At 50.1% G+C, this 20,978-nt stretch overlaps 9 protein-coding genes across 9 annotated transcripts; 5 read left to right on the top strand and 4 right to left on the bottom strand.

The window, feature by feature from the left end:
• Positions 1-55: 55 nt before the first annotated feature.
• N7457_005760 (uncharacterized protein) lies at positions 56-859 on the top strand (the record flags this gene model as incomplete). The annotated part of the gene is made up of 1 exon (XM_057176804.1): positions 56-859. The coding sequence occupies one exon, from the start codon at positions 56-58 to the stop codon at positions 857-859; it is 804 nt and encodes a 267-aa protein (XP_057031106.1).
• A 465-nt stretch (positions 860-1,324) lies between these two features.
• Positions 1,325-3,593, bottom strand: N7457_005759 (phosphoribomutase PRM15; the record flags this gene model as incomplete). Its single annotated transcript, XM_057176803.1, has 11 exons — positions 1,325-1,485; positions 1,540-2,216; positions 2,271-2,398; positions 2,448-2,561; positions 2,612-2,792; positions 2,844-2,853; positions 2,904-2,922; positions 2,976-3,295; positions 3,353-3,431; positions 3,485-3,529; positions 3,588-3,593. 11 exons carry the CDS (start codon positions 3,591-3,593, stop codon positions 1,325-1,327), a joined length of 1,740 nt encoding a protein of 579 aa, XP_057031105.1.
• A 296-nt stretch (positions 3,594-3,889) lies between these two features.
• Positions 3,890-5,631, top strand: N7457_005758 (fatty acid desaturase; the record flags this gene model as incomplete). Its single annotated transcript, XM_057176802.1, has 2 exons — positions 3,890-4,092; positions 4,158-5,631. The coding sequence occupies 2 exons, from the start codon at positions 3,890-3,892 to the stop codon at positions 5,629-5,631; spliced, it is 1,677 nt and encodes a 558-aa protein (XP_057031104.1).
• A 276-nt stretch (positions 5,632-5,907) lies between these two features.
• N7457_005757 (ASCC2 family CUE domain-containing protein) lies at positions 5,908-7,983 on the bottom strand (the record flags this gene model as incomplete). The annotated part of the gene is made up of 1 exon (XM_057176801.1): positions 5,908-7,983. The coding sequence occupies one exon, from the start codon at positions 7,981-7,983 to the stop codon at positions 5,908-5,910; it is 2,076 nt and encodes a 691-aa protein (XP_057031103.1).
• A 372-nt stretch (positions 7,984-8,355) lies between these two features.
• On the top strand, positions 8,356-8,998 carry S10a (40S ribosomal protein uS10). The gene is made up of 3 exons (XM_057176800.1): positions 8,356-8,427; positions 8,556-8,779; positions 8,860-8,998. The coding sequence occupies exons 1-3, from the start codon at positions 8,386-8,388 to the stop codon at positions 8,942-8,944; spliced, it is 351 nt and encodes a 116-aa protein (XP_057031102.1). The 5' UTR covers positions 8,356-8,385; the 3' UTR covers positions 8,945-8,998.
• A 379-nt stretch (positions 8,999-9,377) lies between these two features.
• On the bottom strand, positions 9,378-11,507 carry N7457_005755 (FG-nucleoporin nup42; the record flags this gene model as incomplete). The annotated part of the gene is made up of 4 exons (XM_057176799.1): positions 9,378-10,956; positions 11,008-11,112; positions 11,337-11,412; positions 11,462-11,507. The coding sequence occupies 4 exons, from the start codon at positions 11,505-11,507 to the stop codon at positions 9,378-9,380; spliced, it is 1,806 nt and encodes a 601-aa protein (XP_057031101.1).
• A 552-nt stretch (positions 11,508-12,059) lies between these two features.
• Positions 12,060-13,133, bottom strand: N7457_005754 (ELYS family protein; the record flags this gene model as incomplete). Its single annotated transcript, XM_057176798.1, has 3 exons — positions 12,060-12,599; positions 12,657-12,886; positions 12,944-13,133. Coding segments are annotated over 3 exons (960 nt in total), but the record flags the coding sequence as incomplete, so codon positions are not given.
• A 204-nt stretch (positions 13,134-13,337) lies between these two features.
• Positions 13,338-17,840, top strand: smc4 (condensin subunit SMC4; the record flags this gene model as incomplete). Its single annotated transcript, XM_057176797.1, has 4 exons — positions 13,338-16,751; positions 16,805-17,557; positions 17,615-17,692; positions 17,745-17,840. 4 exons carry the CDS (start codon positions 13,338-13,340, stop codon positions 17,838-17,840), a joined length of 4,341 nt encoding a protein of 1,446 aa, XP_057031099.1.
• Positions 17,841-19,184: 1,344 nt separating this feature from the next.
• On the top strand, positions 19,185-20,833 carry N7457_005752 (cytochrome P450; the record flags this gene model as incomplete). Its single annotated transcript, XM_057176796.1, has 4 exons — positions 19,185-19,235; positions 19,286-20,395; positions 20,446-20,612; positions 20,665-20,833. 4 exons carry the CDS (start codon positions 19,185-19,187, stop codon positions 20,831-20,833), a joined length of 1,497 nt encoding a protein of 498 aa, XP_057031098.1.
• Between the last annotated feature and the right edge of the window lie 145 nt (positions 20,834-20,978).

Raw genomic sequence — 20,978 nt, 5'->3', positions numbered from 1 at the left:
CACAACTGACTTGATCCTATTTTTTCCCCCTCCATTCTTGATTTGTGGATCCAAAATGTACATTCTTGAATACTCCGAGGATTTCGGCGGTCCCCAACATGGCTTCGCATTTCAAAGGACCATCATTGTCTACGAGATGTCCGGTGCAATCTACCGGGCATACTCACGCAAGCGCTATACGACCAAAGATGAGATCCAGTTCAGCGACATGTTCAGCACAAACAAGATCCCCGGAACCCGCATTTTCCCGGAGTTCTCGGACAAATTCACCCAAGCAGACAGCATCTCAGACCAATCGATCTGGTATATGAAAAGGCCAAGCCTGTCACCATACAGTCCACAGTATCCAGTGCTGATCCGAGAAACCTGGATCGAGGAGGTGAAGACCTGCGAGATTTTGAAGAAAGCCCCGCACCCGAATATTGCCCAATACCACGGCTGCGCGGTTGTGGACGGCTCGATCCGAGGCATGTACTTTACACAGTACGACCAGACCCTTATGGACCGAGTGAACCCGGCTGGACGCAGTAAGAGAGATCTTGCATATGAGAGGCGCGGGGCGGATCGAAATGAGGTCGATCGCTGGCTAGAGGGTATCGTGCGGGGCTTGAAACACCTCCATGGATTGGGAATCGTCCACAATGACCTCAATCCATGTAACATTATGTTTCAAGGCGATACCCCTGTCATCATTGATTTTGACTCAGCGCGGCCGCAGGGCCATAGTCTGAATCTGGTCAAACGCACACATGGGTGGCATGATGGGAAGGTTAAGGTAGCTACGCCGATGAATGATATCGCGGCGCTGCGGGAAATTCAGTGCTGGCTTTTGGGGAAAGTTGAACAATTCCAATTTTGAGTTGTTGCGTGCGGGTTGATGACTTTTATTTGTCGTCGCCTCGCTTGGAGATTCGGAGGTGGCCATGTAGTAATGGTGTACCAACAATTGTTTAATATGCTTGAATGATGTTACGTTGGGTCTATCTCCAGGCGTTTGCTACATATGTGTTTGCGGAAACTCACATCGGACACTGCATCTACGTACGCAAGGACACATCTTAACTCGCATGGATGCATGTATCATGGCGTTTAGGGAATTCCAGTCAAAGGAATCACATGCAGGTAGGCCTTTAATAGCTCTAATCCATTAAATGGGGATTGTTGTGACACAAAATTCCAAGTGAGCCCTAGGTACAACGTATTCAGATGTTCATGTAAATCCAAATCGGTTTCGGTATTTCATTGGGTCATTTCATAACAGATAGCAGAGTTAATAAAAACAAATATGTGCATATATGATACCTGGTCTTACGAATGAATATTTTCATTCTACATCCAGGATGTGACCAGATGATGTGGGAAGCTGCTTGCTGTATGTCATCGAGGGTGTATACATCTGTACCCATTCTTCCCGGATGGCTAGGAAAGCATCGCAAACTGCTTTCACGGCATCATCGCGAGAATCCCCACAGCTCTCAATGTAAACTATATGCATGTCAATATTCAATTTTCTTGCAAGAGGTGGAAAAATAGACTTACACTTGACCTTGGGCTCTGTGCCTGAACCTCGGAATGTGAAGCGAACGCCACCCTCCAGCCACAATGTGAGCATCTGGCTTGTTGGATCTTCGGGCAAGTCCGGCTTGTTATCCGGGGTGCCAGAGTCATAGCCCTCGGTCAAATCTCTCCATCGCAAGATCTTGAAGCGACCAAATTGCATATTCGCTAGACCAGGGCTGCCTCTAATCCCTTGGAACAACTTCGTGGTGAGCTGCGGGTTAGGAGATCGGAAATAGTTATTCAACGTCTCGTGGTGGCCGAAGTCGCTGAAAAGCTGCTGTAGCTTAGCGTACGCAGTAAGTCCCTGGGCTCTCCACTTTGCCTCCGCTGCCAGGAACACTGTAGCTGCGGTAATGCCGTCTTTGTCATAGCACACTGACGGGAACATATAGCCCAGTGCCTCCTCGTATGCGAAAGGGATCTTCTTTCCCTCCTTTTCTAAGTCACGGGCAACATTGGCCATCCACTTGAACCCTGTCAGGGTCTCTTGGAAGTGGATGCCCTTTGCAGCTGCCATCTTTCCGAGCATGCCGCTCGAGACCGTTGTAGTCAGTACCGCGATATGAGACCAATCTTTGCTAGCATCGAAGGAATCTAAGATGTGGGATGCTAGAAGAACACCAACATGGTTTCCGGTCAAGGTATGCCATTGGCCACTGTAGCCCACGTCAGTTCAGGTCGGTCTATAAACATCGGGAAACACAACTTACTTCACTTTCTCTGCTACAGCAAAGCGGTCGGCATCAGGATCATTCGCAATGATCAAGGTGCTCCCCCTCATTATCGGCAGTTTCAATAGCAAGATCCAATGCTCCGGCTTCCTCTGGGTTGGGGAATGCTACGGTTGGAAAGTCTGGATCAGGCTTTGCTTGGGCAGCAACGGATACAAAGTCGTTGATTCCAAGCGAGCGGCACAGAGTTGGAAGAACCAAGCCTCCCACTCCATGCAGGGGTGTATACACGAGCGGTCTTGGGGGTTGCCAATTTTCCACGGTTGATTTCTAGAATGGAATGGTTAACTTGGACTCGTTCCAGATATTATATGACGTACCATGTATGTTGCGACTTGATTGCTGTAGTGAGGTAGCAGTTTCTGGTAAGAGTCAGCGCGCAAGTATTCACTCGGCTGCAACTCCGCCCATGCAGTTGGCCACGGCTCAAGGTTCTCTTGTATGGACTGCGCAATTTCTCCATCCTCGGGCCGGTTGATCTGAGCGCCATTGCTCGAATAGCTACGAGAGATCCTGTCAGCAATTTCCAAAATATAGATTCAGAATTCTTACACTTTGTAACCTATATGATTGTCAGTGATTATTCTATAATATCTGGAATTGATAACATACCATTGTCCTGGGGTGGATTCTGGGGGCTGGTTAGCGGGAGATCTATACAATTTGTATTGCGGATGGACCTACGTGGCTCGCTGTCACCATGACACCTGCAGCAGCACCGAAATAATTCACTCCAAATGCTACCATTGGAGTCGGGCCTTCCTCATCAAAGAACCACACAGGAATTTGTTGCGCGATGAAAGCGTTAGCAGCGAGTGCAGCGAACTTCGCAGAATTGTGACGCGCATCGTGTCCAATAACCACACCCTTCGATGCGATATCAGAGCGTTTGTCTCGGATGAACTTGGCCAGACCCTGTGAGGCTTGAATGACTATCAAGGAGTTCATGCAAGAGAACCCGGCTGCCATGCGGCCTCGCAGACCAGCCGTTCCAAACTCAATGCCTAGATGTACCTACGAGTCAAATATGTACCGAGAAATACATAACAAACGGTACATACGGTTTCGAAGGCGCTTTTCCAACTCCTCTGTGGCATTAGAGTCCCGCAGTTGCTCTATCTCTGCGCGAGTTGTAGGATCCTATAACTGAGTCAGTGGGATGATCAGGCCACCGAATGGAATGGAGTGTAGACCTGGTCCCACTGGAGCCATTGCTCAGTCAAGGAAGAAATTGATTCCTAACGTCATTAGAACAATATACTCAAGACCGATAAATGGCATAGATCGAAGACTCACAGTCATCATGCCACACGGTGGATGTACGGTGAAGGAGTATGTTTCAGGTTCAGCAATGTGAAAGGTGGACAATCACAGGCCGCGGCTGATCAGTCCCCGCTGTTATCCACCTCCGCCCCATAGCCCCTACACGGTACTTGTGTTTTTCAGTCTGGCCATCTTTTCTGGTTTCTCTGTTTTCTCTGTTTCTTCTCTTTATTGGCAATCAGTCCCTCAGCTTGGCCCTCGACAATGTCAGTGTAATCCCCTTACTGTCGTTCTCGGACCCTACGCACATCCACGCCCTCATTGCACCTGACACAATGGAGAAGACCGCACTCCGACCGTCCCGAAAGGACAGCCTCTTGACTCGACGATATATTGAAGGCCTCATTGCAGATGGAAAGCATGTCATGATATTCGATGGCCGAGTCTTGAAGGTGGACGCATGGCTCAAATACCACCCTGGAGGAGAGAAGCCGATCAAGCACATGGTGGGAAGGGACGCGACAGATGAAATCAACGCGTATGTTCTTCAAATGGCACATCCCACAGCTTCAGATCGATCTAATCAAATCCCATCTCATGCAGGTTACACTCTCCAGAAGCCCTCGAGCGCATGCTCTCATACCAAATCGGACGAGTTGAAGGCACATGGATCAACTTCCTTCCTCCCATACAGGGTGGCAAGTACCGTGCCTATGCTGAAGACACATGCTTGAGCGACGAGGAATCAACGGGGCAAGAAAGCTCCAGTGGCTCTAGTCAAGATGGATCCATCCCTCCCTCACCGGTATTCGATGCGGTCGACACAAAATCCACTGTTCGTCAAAGACAACCAACTGCCATGACAAACACCACATCGAAGGAACAGCGCCAAGCCAAGCCTGCCTTCTTGGATGCAAGAACACAGGAGGAAATCGTTCTTGACATTGCGAAATATCCCTCTCTGGATACCGCAAGCCAGGAGGAGATCAAGCGCAAATACCGCGAACTGAACGAGCGCATCAAGGCCGCGGGACTCTACAAATGCAACTACTTCAGTTATTTCATTGAATGTTGTCGATACACACTCTTCGCGGGTTTGTCCTACATGTTTCTCCGCATGGAATGGTGGGCCAGCTCGGCATTTTTCCTCGGATGTTTCTGGCATCAGCTTGTGTTCACTGCCCATGATGCCGGTCATATGGGCATTACACACAATTTCCATGTGGACACCGTCATAGGCATGGTTATTGCAGACTATCTTGGAGGATTAAGTCTTGGATGGTGGAAGCGAAGCCACAACGTGCACCATATCGTGACCAATGAGCCAGAGCATGACCCTGATATCGAACATATCCCATTTTTCGCTATCTCGCATCGCTTCCTCACAAGCCTCCGAAGCACTTACTATGATCGAATCATGGCCTATGATGCGGTGGCTCGGTTCTTCCTCAAATTCCAAAATTACTCTTACTACCCTATTATGATGCTCGCACGATTCAATCTCTACGCCTTGAGTTGGGAGTATTTGCTTAAGCGCCAAGCTCCTCGAAAAGGCCCCGCTTGGTGGCATGTCTGGTTTGAGCTTGTCGGACAGGTGTTTTTCTGGACCTGGTTTGGCTATGGTGTTATGTATAAGACGCTGCCAGATGCCAAGAGTCGCATCATCTTCCTTCTCATCTCTCACGTCGTGCCCTCTCCCCTACACGTCCAGATCACTCTGTCCCATTTCGCCATGTCAACCGCTGATTTGGGGGTTGGTGAGTCCTTCCCTCAGAAAATGCTCCGCACCACTATGGACGTCGACTGCCCAACATGGCTCGACTTCTTCCATGGAGGTTTGCAATTCCAAGCCATCCACCATCTCTACCCACGCATTCCGCGTCACAATCTGCGTCGCACGCAGAAGTTTGTCTTGGAATTCTGCCGTGATACCGGTATCCCCTATGCCATCTTTACCTTCTACGATGGAAATAAGGAGGTCATCAGCCGACTTGGAGAAGTCGCGAAACAAGTCCGGATTATGGAGGAGTGCCGCAAGTCTATTGCGGAGGGCGGCGTCTTTTCAGATCACCACTGATGCAATGTGGTTTTTTTTTGCCTTGCTGGCCAAGTACGACTCCCCTGTGTAAACATGCCATCACGACTACCTATATCGCATCTTATGTGCATTATGGTATCTTCATGATTCTGAATGCTGTTTGTCTTTATGCTATGTGGCTGCTTTTGTGAGAGCCAAACGAAATTGTACGTAAATTAGATCCATGTCCTCAACAGATATCAAAACAGAAAAAAGCGACTCAGTGTCTTTTTTCCATATGGCATCCACATAATCCAAGATAGTATGCCTCCATTCTTAGCCGGGCAATCCCCCGCCACGCGCCATCTTCTTCGCGTGTTGCTGTCGACGATTGTGATTCGCCCGACTTCCCTTATTCTCCTCCTTCCTCTGTCGTGCCGCAGCAGTATCAGGCGGTCCCTGACCGCCGCCACGGCCACCACGACCTCTACCACCACGGCCACGACCCCGACCCCCACGACCCCTACCACCCCGCGAACCATGGCCAGAAGCCTCGCCCTCATCAGAGCCCTCCTCTCCGTCCTCTCGAGGCTGCGGCTTCTTCCAAGAAGTAGATCGCAGCTCAGGCTGATTAAGTGCTCCAGCACCAGCAGACCCGCCAGCGTCCATAGCCAGTCGACCTTCGAGTTTAGCGAGACGCTTGGGATCGCGCGCTAGCATAACAGCCCAGCCCTCGATAGCCTCGTCGGTCATTTCAGTCTCGCGCTTCAACGACGCGCGCGGCTGCGAGCGACGGGTAGCTGAGTCACGGGCGAAGACGCCTGGGTTGGATTTGTAGGTCCGGAAGAGGGTCATGTCCATGTCTGCTGCCCGGCGGGCCTGCTGGTCTGCGTCGGCTTCACCGTCTGCGCCGCCGGTGGCTCCGTCGATGGTGCCGCCTACGTCGGCTGCGTCGTAGGTATCGTCGCGCTCGTCGTCGTCTGAGTCGAAGGTTGCTAGTGCGGAGAGGATTGCGGCTTTGTTTGCGGCGTGTCGGTCGTGGTCGGCGAGGAGGGTGTCGGCTGTTTCGTCTGTGTCGACGCGGCCGAAGTGTAGTTTGCCTTGTGCTTCGCCTGAGCGGCTTAGTTCGGCGATGTCCACGTCTTTGTCGAAGATGTTCTTGCGGGTTGGGAGTGGTTCTAATGTAGGTGATGGCATTGCGGGTGGTGTTGGTTGGGTTGGGAGATGGCTGTGAGAGGGTTCTGCAGTGGGAGGCAGTTGCTCGGATCGATCTAGAGATTGGAGCTCTAGAGGAAGTGAATCGTCGAGGAGGTGAGCGATGATAGTCTCGGGATTGTCGTTGTAGAAGTCCAGAAGCCGCACAATAAAGGCAGATCCAAGATCGGGGAAGAGGTCTTGTACTTGAGTGACGAGTGACATCTTGTGTGCATGTATCTCTCCCGAAATTATTGGATCCGAAGATGCCCCCTTGCCTTTATCTACTTTCTTGCGCCTTTGATACCGATGATGTAGCGACTTCGACTCCGTCTGATATGTGCGCAAGCTGGCAATGAGGTCCTGCCCCCGTTTCTGGGGGTGAAGGTTGAGATACTTCTCCAGCCGTATGAGCAAGTCTGAGCTACAGACGAGATCAGAAAGTAGAGTTGCTTCCTTCTTCATCTTTGGTGCCCCAACTCGAGCAGCCGCTTTCAGGCTGAATAACTGATCTAACAGCGAAGACAGGTTGACGGGTTCCTTCAATAAAGAAATCATACCAACGTAGACGTTGGCAACGAGTATTCTCCGGAACTCTTCCCGCGCACTTTTTGACTGATAGGCTTCCGCTATCGTGTCCAGGAAGTCGGAGCCCGCCATGAGCTCCTGGCCACATGCCGGCACCACAGAAGCAAGGATAGTCAAACGGCGGATGTCAGAAATAACCTCCGGGTTTGAGGATGAGTTGGCTGAAGACAGGTTCTTGATCACAGTGGCTTTTGCTCTTTCAATACTTGAAGTGATCTTGCCATGGTGCAGATCCCAGGCACTTGATAATGACGTCTTCAAGGTCTCGCTGGAAGGATAGCAGCAACATAGGTTGCCGAGAAGCCTCCAATCCAGAATTCCGTCTGGTGGATTTGAGAGACCGAGTAAGTATCTTCTCGTAGTCAAAAAGCATAGTTTCCGGAGCTGTCGAGCTTTAGGTCCACTTTGTAGACTAGAATCCCCCGCAGCCGTGTATTGATAGTACGATCCAAGGAATGGGGGGACTGATGTATCTTCAATAGATGCAATCTTGAATTGTTGATCAGATGCATTTAAGCGGACCCCCAGTAGAGCCATCCATGCATCTAGACAAGCTTCCCAGTCATTTGATGGGATTGTCCTCCGCACTGCGGGGGGAGGCACTGGAGCTAGCGGGGGGAACTCTGCCATTGGGACAGCTCAACTAGCTGTTCAGGTGTGGTGATGGAAGGAATGCAAAGGCAAAGAAAGAAAGAACCCAAACAAGAAAACACAGCCCGTCAGCTCATGATCATCATCTCGAATCATTACTTGGCGGTCTCATTTCCTCTTTCAGTGATGACATAAGCCACGAGAGCAAGGGGACCCAAAGTGGCTTAGCGCGCGATAACCGAAGCGCCAAGACTTTCGCACTGAAGTTTTTGGATATCGAATTCTCGATCCACATCACTTCAACCAGCCATCATCACTTTACCGAGCCTAGCAGTTCAGGTCTTGACGGCATTTGCCTTTTAAATTGTGCGCGCTCCTTTTTTTCTGCTCTTGAAATCCCCGAACCGAAACACTAACCCGTCCCAGTTCATATCATTCAAGATGTCTTTCCAGAAGCCCGAGAAGGAGTTCGGCGAGGGCCCTGTACGTTGTCCCTGATCCCATTGTCGCTGTCGCACATTAGTATCGCACCTCGCTGTCGCTATGTGTGCAATGTCAATGGACCTCGTCGGCCCATACCAAGTACTAATTGCCTCTTGTCCGCTATACAGAAGGTCCACAAGATCCGCATCACCCTCACCTCCCGCAAGGTTGCCTCCCTCGAGAAGGTCTGCCAGGAGCTGATCGACCGTGCTCGCTCCAAGTCCCTCCAGGTCAAGGGTCCCGTCCGTCTGCCCACCAAGACCCTCCAGATCTCCACCCGTAAGACCCCCAACGGTGAGGGTTCCAAGACCTGGGACAAGTTCGAGATGCGCATCCACAAGCGTCTCATCGAGTAAGTTCTTCTCCAATCCCTGACTAGTGGCATGATTGCCGCTACTTCTGTGCTGTACAGTTGCTGATACTCGACACTAGTCTCCTCGCCCCCACCGAGACCGTCAAGCAGATCATCATCAACATCGAGGCCGGTGTTGAGGTTGAGGTCACCATTGCCGCATAAATGTGCTAGGCTGGGCTTGCCTCAGGGAGGAATCAAGGACTGGCCCCAATGTGGTACACAATGCTACATTGGAGTTGGTCCTAACCCGCATGACTTGTTTCGTGCTGCGGGAGGTTCCGTTCGTACCTGGAATTACTTCAAAATTAAAAAAATGGAAACATCTTGAAAAAGAACAAAGAGCCTCAATTTGTAGTGATGTCTGTATCATTGTAATTTCGCGTTAAAGGTGGAGAGAATAGCAATTGTATGTATGTAGTTACAATTGTGGCATTTGTGAATCCATTATCCACTGGCCAACTCCGAAACGCCGTTTTCCTTGATTTTAGACAAGCCCAGTATTCTGATCTCTGATGTCAGAATGAAAACGAGATGCACGATATCTCAACCTATGAGACATTTGAAAATTTTGATGCCGATAACATGGCTTTGGACTTTAAAAGTCGAAGCTGAGCCACTCCTGTCGGGGGGCTACAGCCGGAATGCCATCCTTGAAGTAGCCATTTTGAAGGAAGAACTCATATGCTTGAGTGACATCGGGGGTGTACTCCTCGGGCTTGGCTTGAGCATCCTTCAAGTTAGCTGCATCAGGCGGCCCATTCGGGAAATGAATTCGAATGAAAGACTTGTTGTCTTGTGGGTGAAGGTAGCACGGGTGCTCATTGATATACTTCACGGGCCGGCCCTTCCACATCACAAGTTGCTTGGTCGATGGGTTATGTCGAGTTTCACCTTCCAGCCTTGGAAGCGGATTGAGATCCTCGGGACTTTCTGTCTTAAGGAACGCCGGTGGCCCAGCATTTGCACTCTGCACAGGCACGCCTTGGGGTGCAGGCTGCCCGAATGGAGATGGAGCAGGCTGTCCAGCAGGCTGACCGAAGGGGGTTGGAGTAGGCTGTGCAGCAGGCTGACCAAAGGGAGTTGGAGCAGCTTGTGCAGCAGGCTGACCGAAGGAAGTTGGAGCAGCTTGTGTGGCAGGCTGGCCGAAAGGTGATGGAGCAGCTTGTCCAGCACTCTGGCCAAATCCGCCAGTGGCAGGCTGGTTCTGGGCCACCTGCGTGAAGGGGGATGCGGCAGATGGGGCACCAAATGGAGCGGCTGCTGCCGGTGCTGATGGCTGACCGAATGGGTTAGGATTGCCACCTGGCGGGGCTGGCTGGCCGAATGGCGACGGGGCAGCTTGTCCAGCAGGCTGACCGAAAGGTGACGGATTAGCTTGTCCCGCACTCTGGCCAAACCCACCGGCAGCAGGCTGTTGGTTCTGGGATATTTGGGCAAAGGGAGAGGCAGCAGATGGAGCGCCGAATGGGGAGGGGCCTCCTGGGGCCGCAGCCTGACCGAATGGGCTTGGGTTGGCACCCAGCTGAGCTGGCTGGCCGAACGGTGTCCGGTTGAAGGCAGATTGCCCTCCCAAGGTCGATGTTTGGCCAAAACCAGAACCACCCATGGCAGATGTTTGGCCGAACGCTGTAGGCTGGCCCATGCCAGCTGGCTGTGCTGTTGCTGAGGCCCTGCCAAATCCAGCTGCTTGGCCAAGGCCTGACGCTTGACCGAAGGTAGAGGATGGAGCAGCAAAGGCTCCAGGTGTAGCACCGGTGCTGGCTGCAGGACCGGCGTTTTGCTGTCCAAATGGAGCGGGTTGCCCGAATGGCGCTGGGGCTTGGGCGGTGCTAGCCTGCGTTTTGCCCTCGACGATGTCGACCCGGTTGGGATGTTCATTCGCGCCGTCAATCATGTATTTGATGGCACCGTTCAGGTCGTTCAGCGAGACCTCCATCTGTGTTACACACTCTTGCCAGAGAGCCGAGGCTTCTTGCACTGCTTGGTTCAGATTGCCGGCTGCTGCTAATTCATAATGGCGCAGTCGCATCTCTTCCATGCTTCGCTCGCGATGAGCACCACCAAAAAGCTGGCGCGGAACATCTTTGTTGGGTCCGTATGCAGAGAAAATCCATTCCGGACGGCCTTGGCCTGCAGTCAAATCTTGCTTGATGTCATTCGGCCTTAGACCATAACTGCTTCTTGTCAATCTTGATTTCCCTTGACATGCTGAGAATGTGACTTACTCGGTCGTTTGTTGGGACTGGTTCTGCCCTATTGTAGACTTGCTGTCAGGCTTGGAAAGAACGCTAGCCCTAAAGGGCGTGTGATTCATGGACTTGAGCATAATTCTGGACAAGGCAATATCTCTGAAACCCGACACTCAAACGGGGTTTGGGGGAAAGTAATATGAGAACAAGCAACATAGATATAAAACAGAAGAGAAGGACAGGATAAAACCCAAAAGAATGCAAAGATCAAAGGTTTAATCTCCAATACAATAAACAGTCATTGAATGGGCTCCCTGCATAAGGAAGAACTGGAGCAAAACAATTTGATAGGCTTACCTCCAAACCCTCCAGATAGAGCACCAAATCGATTCCCCGAGGGACCGGCAGTAGCTTTGCCCGGATGCTCGAATTTGCAACGATCTGGAAATGCATTAATGACTTGCTTTTCATTTGGATAATTGATCCATACCTCCGAACTTGCAGCGCCCTTGCTGGAAAAAGGTACATACCACCATGTTTGCGGCTTTGTCGATGTTTGCTCCCAATTGCTCTCCTTGGAGGCCCTGTCTTGGCCTGGATGTCGGCGAATATGCGAACCCTTAGTAAATAAAGCCTCGTCTTTGAGGTATATTCATCAAATGAGCTGTGAGATAAATAGGAACAGTGCTATGAGTGCGCGTCGAGAGGGAAACTGCTGTTGGGACTTTTCAGGGAATTGGTCCGTATCTTATCGGAACCGCGGCCATCCCAGCTTTGAGGTCAAGCACTGTTATATAGCACTGGATACTAAATTGTTTAATCGCAATCAAATGAATCTTGGATCTTCTTTACATTGGTCTCGGTTTCAGATGAAAGACCCCAGCTTTGAGTTGTTGGCGTGAGCGTAGACCATCACATTTAATCTGAGCAACAAAGAGTTTCATATATATATCTCGGCGCCCACCACAACACCTGAATACTTGGGAAAAGGAAGCCAGCAAAAGCAAATTTAAACTCCAATTCCAAGGTTATCATCTCAATTTTAAGTAATCAATAATTCCAGTTCTAAGTTTCTGGTTGGGTATCATCTACGTGTGTTGTATGCTCCCCCGAAGGTCATCCCAGTTCAACCCATCAATCTTCTTGCCTCCCAATGATTCGAGCTCCGGAGTGAGCTCCCCGAGTCGCCCGGTTGCCAGACGGCGCATCATGACAGTGTCTTTGGCCCCCGGAAGAGTGCTGGCATTGCCTTGCAGTAAGACATACCCAAACCACTCTTCCTCATCTTCATCAAGCGGAAGACCCACGAGTTCCATCGCACGTTTGCTTCTCGTCTGGCCAGGGCTGACTTTGTGAACAAACTCAACTAGCTGCTCGAAGAAGCCCCGTCGGAGAGAATCATCGTACTTGCGTGTAAAATAGAATGCTTCTGTAATGTTCGAGCGAGCGAGCGTATCAAAGAAGGCCTTGCGAACCTTGGCGCTTGCCAGAGGAGGAGCTGCAGTGAGGTAGTATGCGACTGCAAGACTGTCGTCGTGCTTGGGAAGATTTGTAAGGGTCAGGACATAGAGGATCTCATCCGGGAAGGTAGGAATGAGCGAGGGCTCAGCAAGATACTCGACGGCTCGCTATTGTATCATGTAATCGTCAGAAGATGTCCATGTTAGAGGCCATGAAGAACCCACCCTGAAATCAAGACGATCCAAATGCCAAAGTCCTTCAATGAAGAAGCGGTACTTTTCCGGAAGGTGACATTGTTGCGCAAACTGAGATGCGGCTTCTGGTGCAGTGCGACAATCCTTGAGGATGTAATAGATCAACGATTGTTTGTGATGGATATCGAGTTCCGAGGAAACGATGTGGTTGAAAAGCGTTCGGAGGTCTGCATTAGCCTTCGGGGGATAGATCTTGGTCACTATAGAGGCGCTTGATTAGCACGGCGCTCCAAGCTCAGAGCTTTAAGTCATGATACCTCCTTGGATGCCGAGGAGTCCCAGAAGTCGATCGGCAAAGAGCTGGTCCAATGAGCGCCGGTTGGATAGAATTTGGTCAAAGACCTTTGATTCATATGTGTACTTCTTATTAAACGAGAAGACCTGGTCGAAACTCTCCCATGGAGCCATGTTGGGCATAACAAGACGAAGAGTAAGTTGAATGAATTCCTAAGTTGATCCCCAGCTCCGCGGAGGAGTAATTACCGTACGGTAACTTACAGCGGGATATGGCGGTGAAGGGCTTGTTGTGGCAGAACGGCGGCCACTTTACCCGTTCGGGCACGAGGTAAACAACCCACTTTGAAGCGACGAAACCTCCGTCAAACCCCAATCGCCCCTCCATGCAGCAGACGTCAAACTGATCTGCACACCATGGCTCCAGTCGCAAAGGGCAGAACTTCCCGCCGCTCTGCTCCCCGCCGGAGTTACGCCGTTGAAGATACATCTGAATCAGAGGACCCAGGAAATGTCACACCAACACCCGATGCGCACGATGACGATGAGGAGGCCGAGGAGGATTACACCCCAGTGCCCAAGAAAGCAAAAAGAGCCTCGAGCAAAAGATTAACGTTGGACCCGGTTACACCCTCCACTGTGCGCCGAGCCAGCAAAGCCCAAGAAGCGACAACAGATGATTCCGATGCGATGGATACTGATGCGACGGACCCCGACGCGATGGATATCGACGAAAATGATGACAATGAGGATGAAGAAGACGTTAGTATCGCATCAATTGAAGCCGATCCAGACTCCCCATCTGGTAAAGCGGCATTGAAAAGAAAAAGTATGGCTCGTCCCCGCAAGAGCTGTGGCTCGATCACACCCAAGCCAGCACAGGGCTCACTCCCAACTCCAGAGCCTTCCCAATCCCCAGAGCCTCAACCAAGAGCCCACCGCACGAGTGTCCCACCATTGTCCGAAATAACCGAATCCGCCGTGAACCAGTCGCCCTCGAAACCAGCGGAAGAGTCCAAATCGCAGATTCCCATCATCAACCCGAACTCGACAGTCCTGGAGAGGCCCATGGATATTGTGGCCAAGTCCAGGACGCAAGCACCTCAAGCGCCAGAGGAGGATGCGGCGCCCAAGCCCCGGATGATCATTGAGAATCTTATTCTGACAAATTTCAAGAGTTACGCTGGCCAGCAAATTGTTGGCCCATTCCACGCCTCTTTTTCTTCCGTCGTTGGGCCCAATGGCTCCGGCAAATCTAACGTCATTGATTCTCTCCTATTCGTCTTCGGCTTCCGCGCCAGTAAGATGCGACAGGGCAAGATCTCCGCGTTGATCCATAACTCTGCCCAATATCCCAACCTTGCATTCTGTGAAGTCGAGGTTCATTTCTCACAAGTCCTCGATCTGCCCGACGGTGGCCAGGAGGTGGTCCCAGATTCCCAACTAATTATCTCACGCCGAGCGTTCAAAAATAATACCAGCAAATACTACATGAACAAGAAAGAGACCAATTTTACCTTCGTGACCAACTTCCTTCGAGATCGCGGGATCGACTTGGATCACAAGCGATTTCTGATTTTACAGGGTGAAGTCGAGTCCATCGCCCAGATGAAGCCCAAAGCCGCCAACGAACACGATGAAGGTCTGTTGGAATATTTGGAAGACATTATCGGAACCTCCAAGTATAAGACGCCTATCGATGAAGCGGCAACCGAGCTCGAAACTCTCAACGATGTATGTGTGGAGAAGAACAATCGTGTCCAACACGTGGAGAAAGAAAAGACGGCGTTGGTTGATAAGAAGGATAAAGCTCTGGCTTACATCCGCGAGGAGAATGAACTGGCCCAGAAACAATCAGCCCTCTATCAGATATACATTGATGAGTGTGCTGACAATGTTCGTGTCACGGAGGAGGCCATTCTTCAAATGCAGGAATTGCTTAACATGGAACTCGAGAAACACGAAGGCAATGAATCCGGCATCAAAGAACTCGAGAAGGCGTACAAAAAGGGAGTTCGTCATTACGAGTCGATTGAGAACGACACCCAAGGCTTGCTCAAGGAAATGGCCAAATACGATAAGGAGTCTGTCAAATTCGAGGAAAAAAAGAAATTCCTGGTCGGCAAACAGAAGAAACTTGAGAAAGCCATGCAAACCAGTCGCCTTGCTGCCTCTGAATGCCAAAGCTTGGCCGAGAAGTTTACCTACGACATCGAGAAGAAGACTGCAGAGACCACTCAATTTGAGAAAGAAATGGTGACAGAAGAAAAGGAACTGAACTCGATTCGTGAGGGCCTCAAGGGCAAAACACAAGGCTTGTCTGATCAGATTGCCGCCAAGCAAAAGTCACTGGAACCATGGAACGAGAAGATCAACCAGAAGCAATCTGCTGTCGCTGTCGCTCAGAGTGAGCTGGATATCTTGCGTGAGCGTGCTAATGCTGGCGCTGTTCTGCTCGAGGAGGCACAGGAAAAGATTCTCACAATCGAAGAAAGCCTGCAAACCAAGGAAAATGATCTTGAGGAGCGACAAGCCCAAAAAGAGACCTTGGAGTCTGAAGTGGAGAAACTCAAACATGATCTTAAGAAGTACGCTGGGCGTGAACCTGAGGTCCGTTCGCATGTATCAAGCGCTCGCCAAAAGGCCGAAGAGGCACGGGTCAGCCTTGCAAGCACACAAAATCGCGGAAGTGTCTTGACTGGGTTGATGCGTCTCAAAGAATCTGGACGTATCGATGGTTTCCATGGCCGACTTGGCAACTTGGGCACAATTGACGAAAAGTATGATGTGGCAATCTCTACCGCTTGTCCTGCTCTCGACAATATGGTAGTGGAAACCGTAGAAGTTGGTCAGCAATGTATCGACTATCTGCGCAAGAACAACCTTGGTCGAGCGAACTTCATCCTTCTTGACCGTCTACCACGCCGCGACATGGCAACAATCTACACACCCGAAAGTGTTCCTCGCTTGTTTGACCTTGTCAAGCCAAAGGACCCAAAGTTTGCCCCGGCTTTCTACAGCGTGATGCAAAACACATTGGTTGCCAGGGATTTGGAGCAAGCGAATCGTATCGCCTATGGCGCTCGACGCTGGCGAGTGGTGACGGAAGACGGCCAATTGATCGATGTATCAGGAACCATGAGTGGTGGTGGTACCCGTGTTGCTCGAGGCGGTATGTCATCAAAGCAAGTTGCAGATACCACAAAAGAGCAGGTGTCTCGCCTGGCATCAGATCTCGAGGATTTGGAGAGAAAATTCCAGGCTTTCCAAGACAAACAGCGACACGTTGAGGCTCAGATGAAGGAAAGATCGGAAGAAATCCCACGTGTCGAGACTAAGATCCAAAAGATCCTCATCGAGATCGACAGTACCAAGCGCAGCCTTGCTGATGCGCAGCGACGCGTGAAGGAACTGAGCGCACAGCATAAGCCATCTGATTCCGATGAAGTTCAGGTTGCTGCGCTCGAGAAACAGATCGCTAAAGCTCAGAAGGAGATCGCGAAACTCAACGATGAGAAGAGCGGTATCGAGGAAGAGATCCAGACCTTGCAGAATAAGATCATGGAAGTCGGTGGTGTTAAGCTTCGTGGCCAAAAGGCCAAGGTAGATGGCTTAAAAGAGCAGATTGGCATGCTTGCCGAGGAAATCTCAAATGCTGAGGGTCAGCTCTCCAAGAACGAGAAACTGATCAAGAAGCACTCCAAAGCGCGCGACGTTTCGGAAAAGGAGATCGAGCAAATCATGGATGAATTGGAGAAATTGGAAGAAGACGTTGCCAATCAAGCCAATGAATCTTCAGACTGGAGACAAAAGGCCGACGAAGCCCAAGAGGTAAGCAATCCAGAGTTTGGGAGTACATTGGGTTTCCAACTAATGATCTGCAGGCACTGGAAACCAAAAAGGGCGAACTCAAGGCCTTGAAGGACGAGCTTGATGCCAAGGTCGCCGAGCTTAATGAGACACGAGCCACTGAGATCGAGATGCGTAACAAACTGGACGAGAACCAAAAGGCCTTGACTGAAAACCAGAAACGCAGTCGTTATTGGGAGGAAAAGCTTTCGAGCATAAACCTCCAGAACATCAGCGATATTGGCGAAGAGCAGGAGCCTACGGAGCTTCAGATGTACACCAAGGATGAGCTAGAGGCCATGAACAAGGAATCTCTGAAAGCCGTCATTGCTGCTCTGGAGGAGAAGGTCCAAAATGCCTCTGTCGATTTGTCGGTCATTGAAGAGTACCGCCGTCGTGCTGCCGAGCACGAATCGCGCTCGGCAGATCTGACCACTGCTTTGACAGCACGAGACGGTGCCAAGGCACGCTTGGATGGACTTCGTTCCTCTCGGTTGAACGGGTTCATGGAAGGATTTGGTATCATCTCTTTGCGCCTGAAAGAAATGTACCAGATGATTACCATGGGCGGTAATGCCGAGTTAGAGCTGGTGGATTCCCTCGATCCCTTCTCGGAAGGCATCTTGTTCTCAGTAATGCCCCCCAAGAAGAGTTGGAAAAACATTGGCAATCTGTCCGGTGGAGAAAAGACCTTGTCTAGTTTGGCGCTGGTCTTCGCCCTGCACCACTACAAGCCTACTCCGCTCTACGTCATGGACGAGATCGATGCTGCCCTGGATTTCCGAAATGTGAGTCAACCATCTATGATTGTGGTGGAACCCGTGTGCTAACGAATCACTTGTTAGGTTTCTATCGTCGCCTCGTATATCAAGGAGCGAACCAAGAATGCCCAGTTTATTGTCATTTCACTGAGAAACAACATGGTAAGTGCCGTCAAGCTTCCCTCCAGGTTGACCCAACTAACCTGTTCCCTAGTTCGAGCTTGCTGCCCGACTTGTTGGTGTTTATAAGGTCAATCACATGACGAAGAGTGTAACAATCGAGAACCGGGATTATATCACGGGTCGCTAATGACTGAAGAGTATATGCCGCGTTGTCGTTCTTGAGATTCAGCCTCTTGTCTGGGTGGATGGGATTGTGTGCTGTTTTCGATGATATCATGGGTTGGGGCGTTGTGAATATTTCTTGTTTCATTTTACAATCATCGTACATTTTAGAAACGAGAGACCACGTACATTTCCATATTGACTCTCCAAAGACGCGGTTGTATGCTCAATTTGGAAAGGGGATCTACTGTAAGATCTGAACATCGCCACACGATATGAAGGTTAGCCTATTACCTATCTAGGTACATAAGCATCAAGATAAACTATTACTACATGGAGTGTGCAGAATGTATGGATCAGCTTGGAAAACACCAAATCAACATTGAATATACCGTTGTGGCAGGGTTGGTTGCCAAGATTTGCGGGCCGAAATCGTATATTCAGGCATCGACACGTGAACCCCTTCCTGCCACAGAAGAACATGGATGACAGCCCTAGGCCTTCATTTACTGCAAGTAGCGCTCATCGGCAACAGGCAGACTACCATACTAAGCTAGGGTCTTCCAAAATACAATATCCAGAACCGGAGATCTAGGATATTAGGTAGTCTTTCAATATTCCAGCATATTTCGAATTTATAGCCTTCACGGGGATATGAAGAAGTTGGCCATTCAGTTAAGGGATAAACTCATCACGTGGAGGTGATTCAGATGAAGGCGGAAGGAAGTTCCTATCTCCAAACAAGAACAACCGCGCTGTTTCAGGTTTGGTGTTCAAATCCCTAGCACTGTACATCCACGTACTAGCTGCCGAATAGGGTAAACTCGCCACGTTTTGGGAAGACGAGGGGGAAAGGGACAGTGCTAAGGATTTAGCAGATGCCCAGTACGCGTTGCACCAGGGGGAGATGACATACAGCTTATGGACGGAGCAGCAAAAGCGTACTATCAAGGTCTTTTGGTTCTTTCGTTAGGTGATATGATTCAATGGGATCAGACCCTCCCATTTCCATTGGATAGAAGCCCCTCATCTCCTCATATTGGTGGCGAAAGCCATTTGCATCCATGATGGAGCCAACGATGCCCATCAATACGTATACGCTCTTATTCCGAGCAACCGTCCACCCGATGTTCCGCTTATTCCGTTTATATTCCGATCGACATGACAACACATGTGTGTCAATTATAGAGACCAGGATTCCGAACTCTCTCCCCACCCAGTAGGGAGTACTCTTTTGCGACGCACGAATCGACTTATTTAGTTCTGCCGTGGCGCTCTCCATCTTATACGTGAAGAATCGTGGGGAATACCGCCCTCAAGTGATACAATGACTTTCTTAGTGAAATCCATTTCAGGGACCCCCTCATGGATGGGGAACATCCATCCAGTTGTTTGTGTGGTTGGAGGATCATGGCTACTGGTTAGCTCAAAGAGACCGGATTGATCTCAAAATACTGACCTAAGTCACAGGGAATTTGCTATTTTGTCGGATGGATCATTTACAACCTTTACTTTCACCCTCTGGCATCGTTCCCAGGTCCCAAGGCTAACGCAGCCACATCCCTCCCCTTTTTCCGATCTGTACTGGGCGGCAGCTTGCCCATGGACGCACAAAAGCTCCACGAAAAGTATGGCGACGCAGTGCGTATTGCGCCAAACGAAGTGACTTTCATCAACCAGGATGCATGGAAAGACATCTTCTCTATTCGACCAGGAAAGCCTCAGCGACCCAAGGACCAACGACATGTGTCGGTCGGACCAAACCATATCCCCAGTATGCTTCGCACGGACGATAAGACTCACGCGCGCTATCGACGCTCTTTATCCCACGGGTTTTCGGAAGGCAGTCTGCAGCGTCAGGAAGTGATTGTCAAGAGCTATGTTGACTTGTTGATTCAACGATTGCATGAACTTTCCGGATCTAGCAGTGCCACAGTCGACATGACCCGTTGGTACAACTACACCACATTTGATATCATCGGCGATCTTGCATTTGGAGAATCATTCGGATGTCTCGAAAACTCGCAATATCATTTCTGGGTTTCGGTTATCTTCAGTCATTTCCGCACTGCGGCATGGGCCAACGTTCTACGACGTGTCCCCTTTGGACAAGTTCTTATGAAGTGGATAGTTCCCAGAAAGGTGCGAGAGGAGAAGGCTGCTCAGAATCAGATGACCAAGGAGAAAGTCCAGGCGCGTATGGCTAATGGAGACAACGGCCGCCCTGACTTCTTGAGCAATGTGCTGAAGCAGCCCATCGAAAAGGGAATGAGTGAAGATGAGCTTGTTAGCAACTCTTATGTCCTCATCATTGCAGGCTCTGAGACGACTGCGACCTTGCTATCCGGGGTAACTTATTATATACTCACTGTGCCGGGCGTGATGGACAAGCTGAAAGCGGAAATTCGGGGCGCATTCACTTCCGAAGACCAGATCACTTGGTCAGCTGTTAATCAGCTAAAATATACCCTCGCTGTCTTGAATGAAGGTCTCCGGATGTACCCTCCCGTGCCTTATGGGTTTCCTCGAATGGTAGAGGGCGAGGGTGATTATATCTGTGGTAGATGGGTTCCCGGTGGAGTGAGTACAGATCCAAAACAAGCGATATTCAAAAGCTGATGCACCCTTAGACCGCGGTTGGAGTACCGATACTTGCAGCTCAACGTTCCTCCAAGAACTTCAAAAACCCCAATGCCTTCATTCCAGAGAGGTTCATGGGTGATCCCGAGTATGAATCCGACAATCGAAGTGCAGTCCAGCCGTTCAGCGTGGGGCCACGCAACTGTCTCGGCCGCAAGTAAGTTAACTTTCTCCAACTCCTGCCTGTTCATTTATTGACTTTGGTTTAGTCTCGCATATGCGGAAATGCGATTGATTCTGGCCCGGATGATTTGGAACTTTGATATGGAGATTTCTGCAGATTCCAAGCAATGGATTAAGCAATCCTCGTTCGTGGTTTGGGATAAGGGCAATTTGAATGTGAAATTGACATCAGCGCCCCATACGATTGCAGCGTAATATAGGTGTCATGCCGGGTTACTATTTGGAATTGTTATAAGCTAGCAGTGACTTCAATATCACCATTGTGTTTCCTTCTCAGTATCAACACTGTGGACGCCTTTTGATTTGAAAATTATCATAGTGTACGCATAGGAAATTCAGA

The sequence above is a fragment of the Penicillium paradoxum genome (genome assembly GCF_028828445.1).
Source record: "Penicillium paradoxum strain IBT 22861 chromosome Unknown utg000005l_segment0_segment0, whole genome shotgun sequence".
In the NCBI taxonomy this organism is placed as follows: domain Eukaryota; kingdom Fungi; phylum Ascomycota; class Eurotiomycetes; order Eurotiales; family Aspergillaceae; genus Penicillium; species Penicillium paradoxum.
The sequence above is the reverse complement of the archived record's forward strand: the minus strand, read 5'-3'. Positions and strand labels throughout refer to the sequence as shown.

Bases quoted from the DNA above. Each gene is read 5' to 3' on its own strand.
- S10a (XM_057176800.1), top strand. From the start codon at position 8,386: ATGTCTTTCCAGAAGCCCGAGAAGGAGTTCGGCGAGGGCCCT. The intron at 8,428-8,555 runs GTACGTTGTCCC...TCCGCTATACAG, and splicing joins AGGAGTTCGGCGAGGGCCCT to AAGGTCCACAAGATCCGCAT. The intron at 8,780-8,859 runs GTAAGTTCTTCT...ACTCGACACTAG, and splicing joins ATCCACAAGCGTCTCATCGA to TCTCCTCGCCCCCACCGAGA.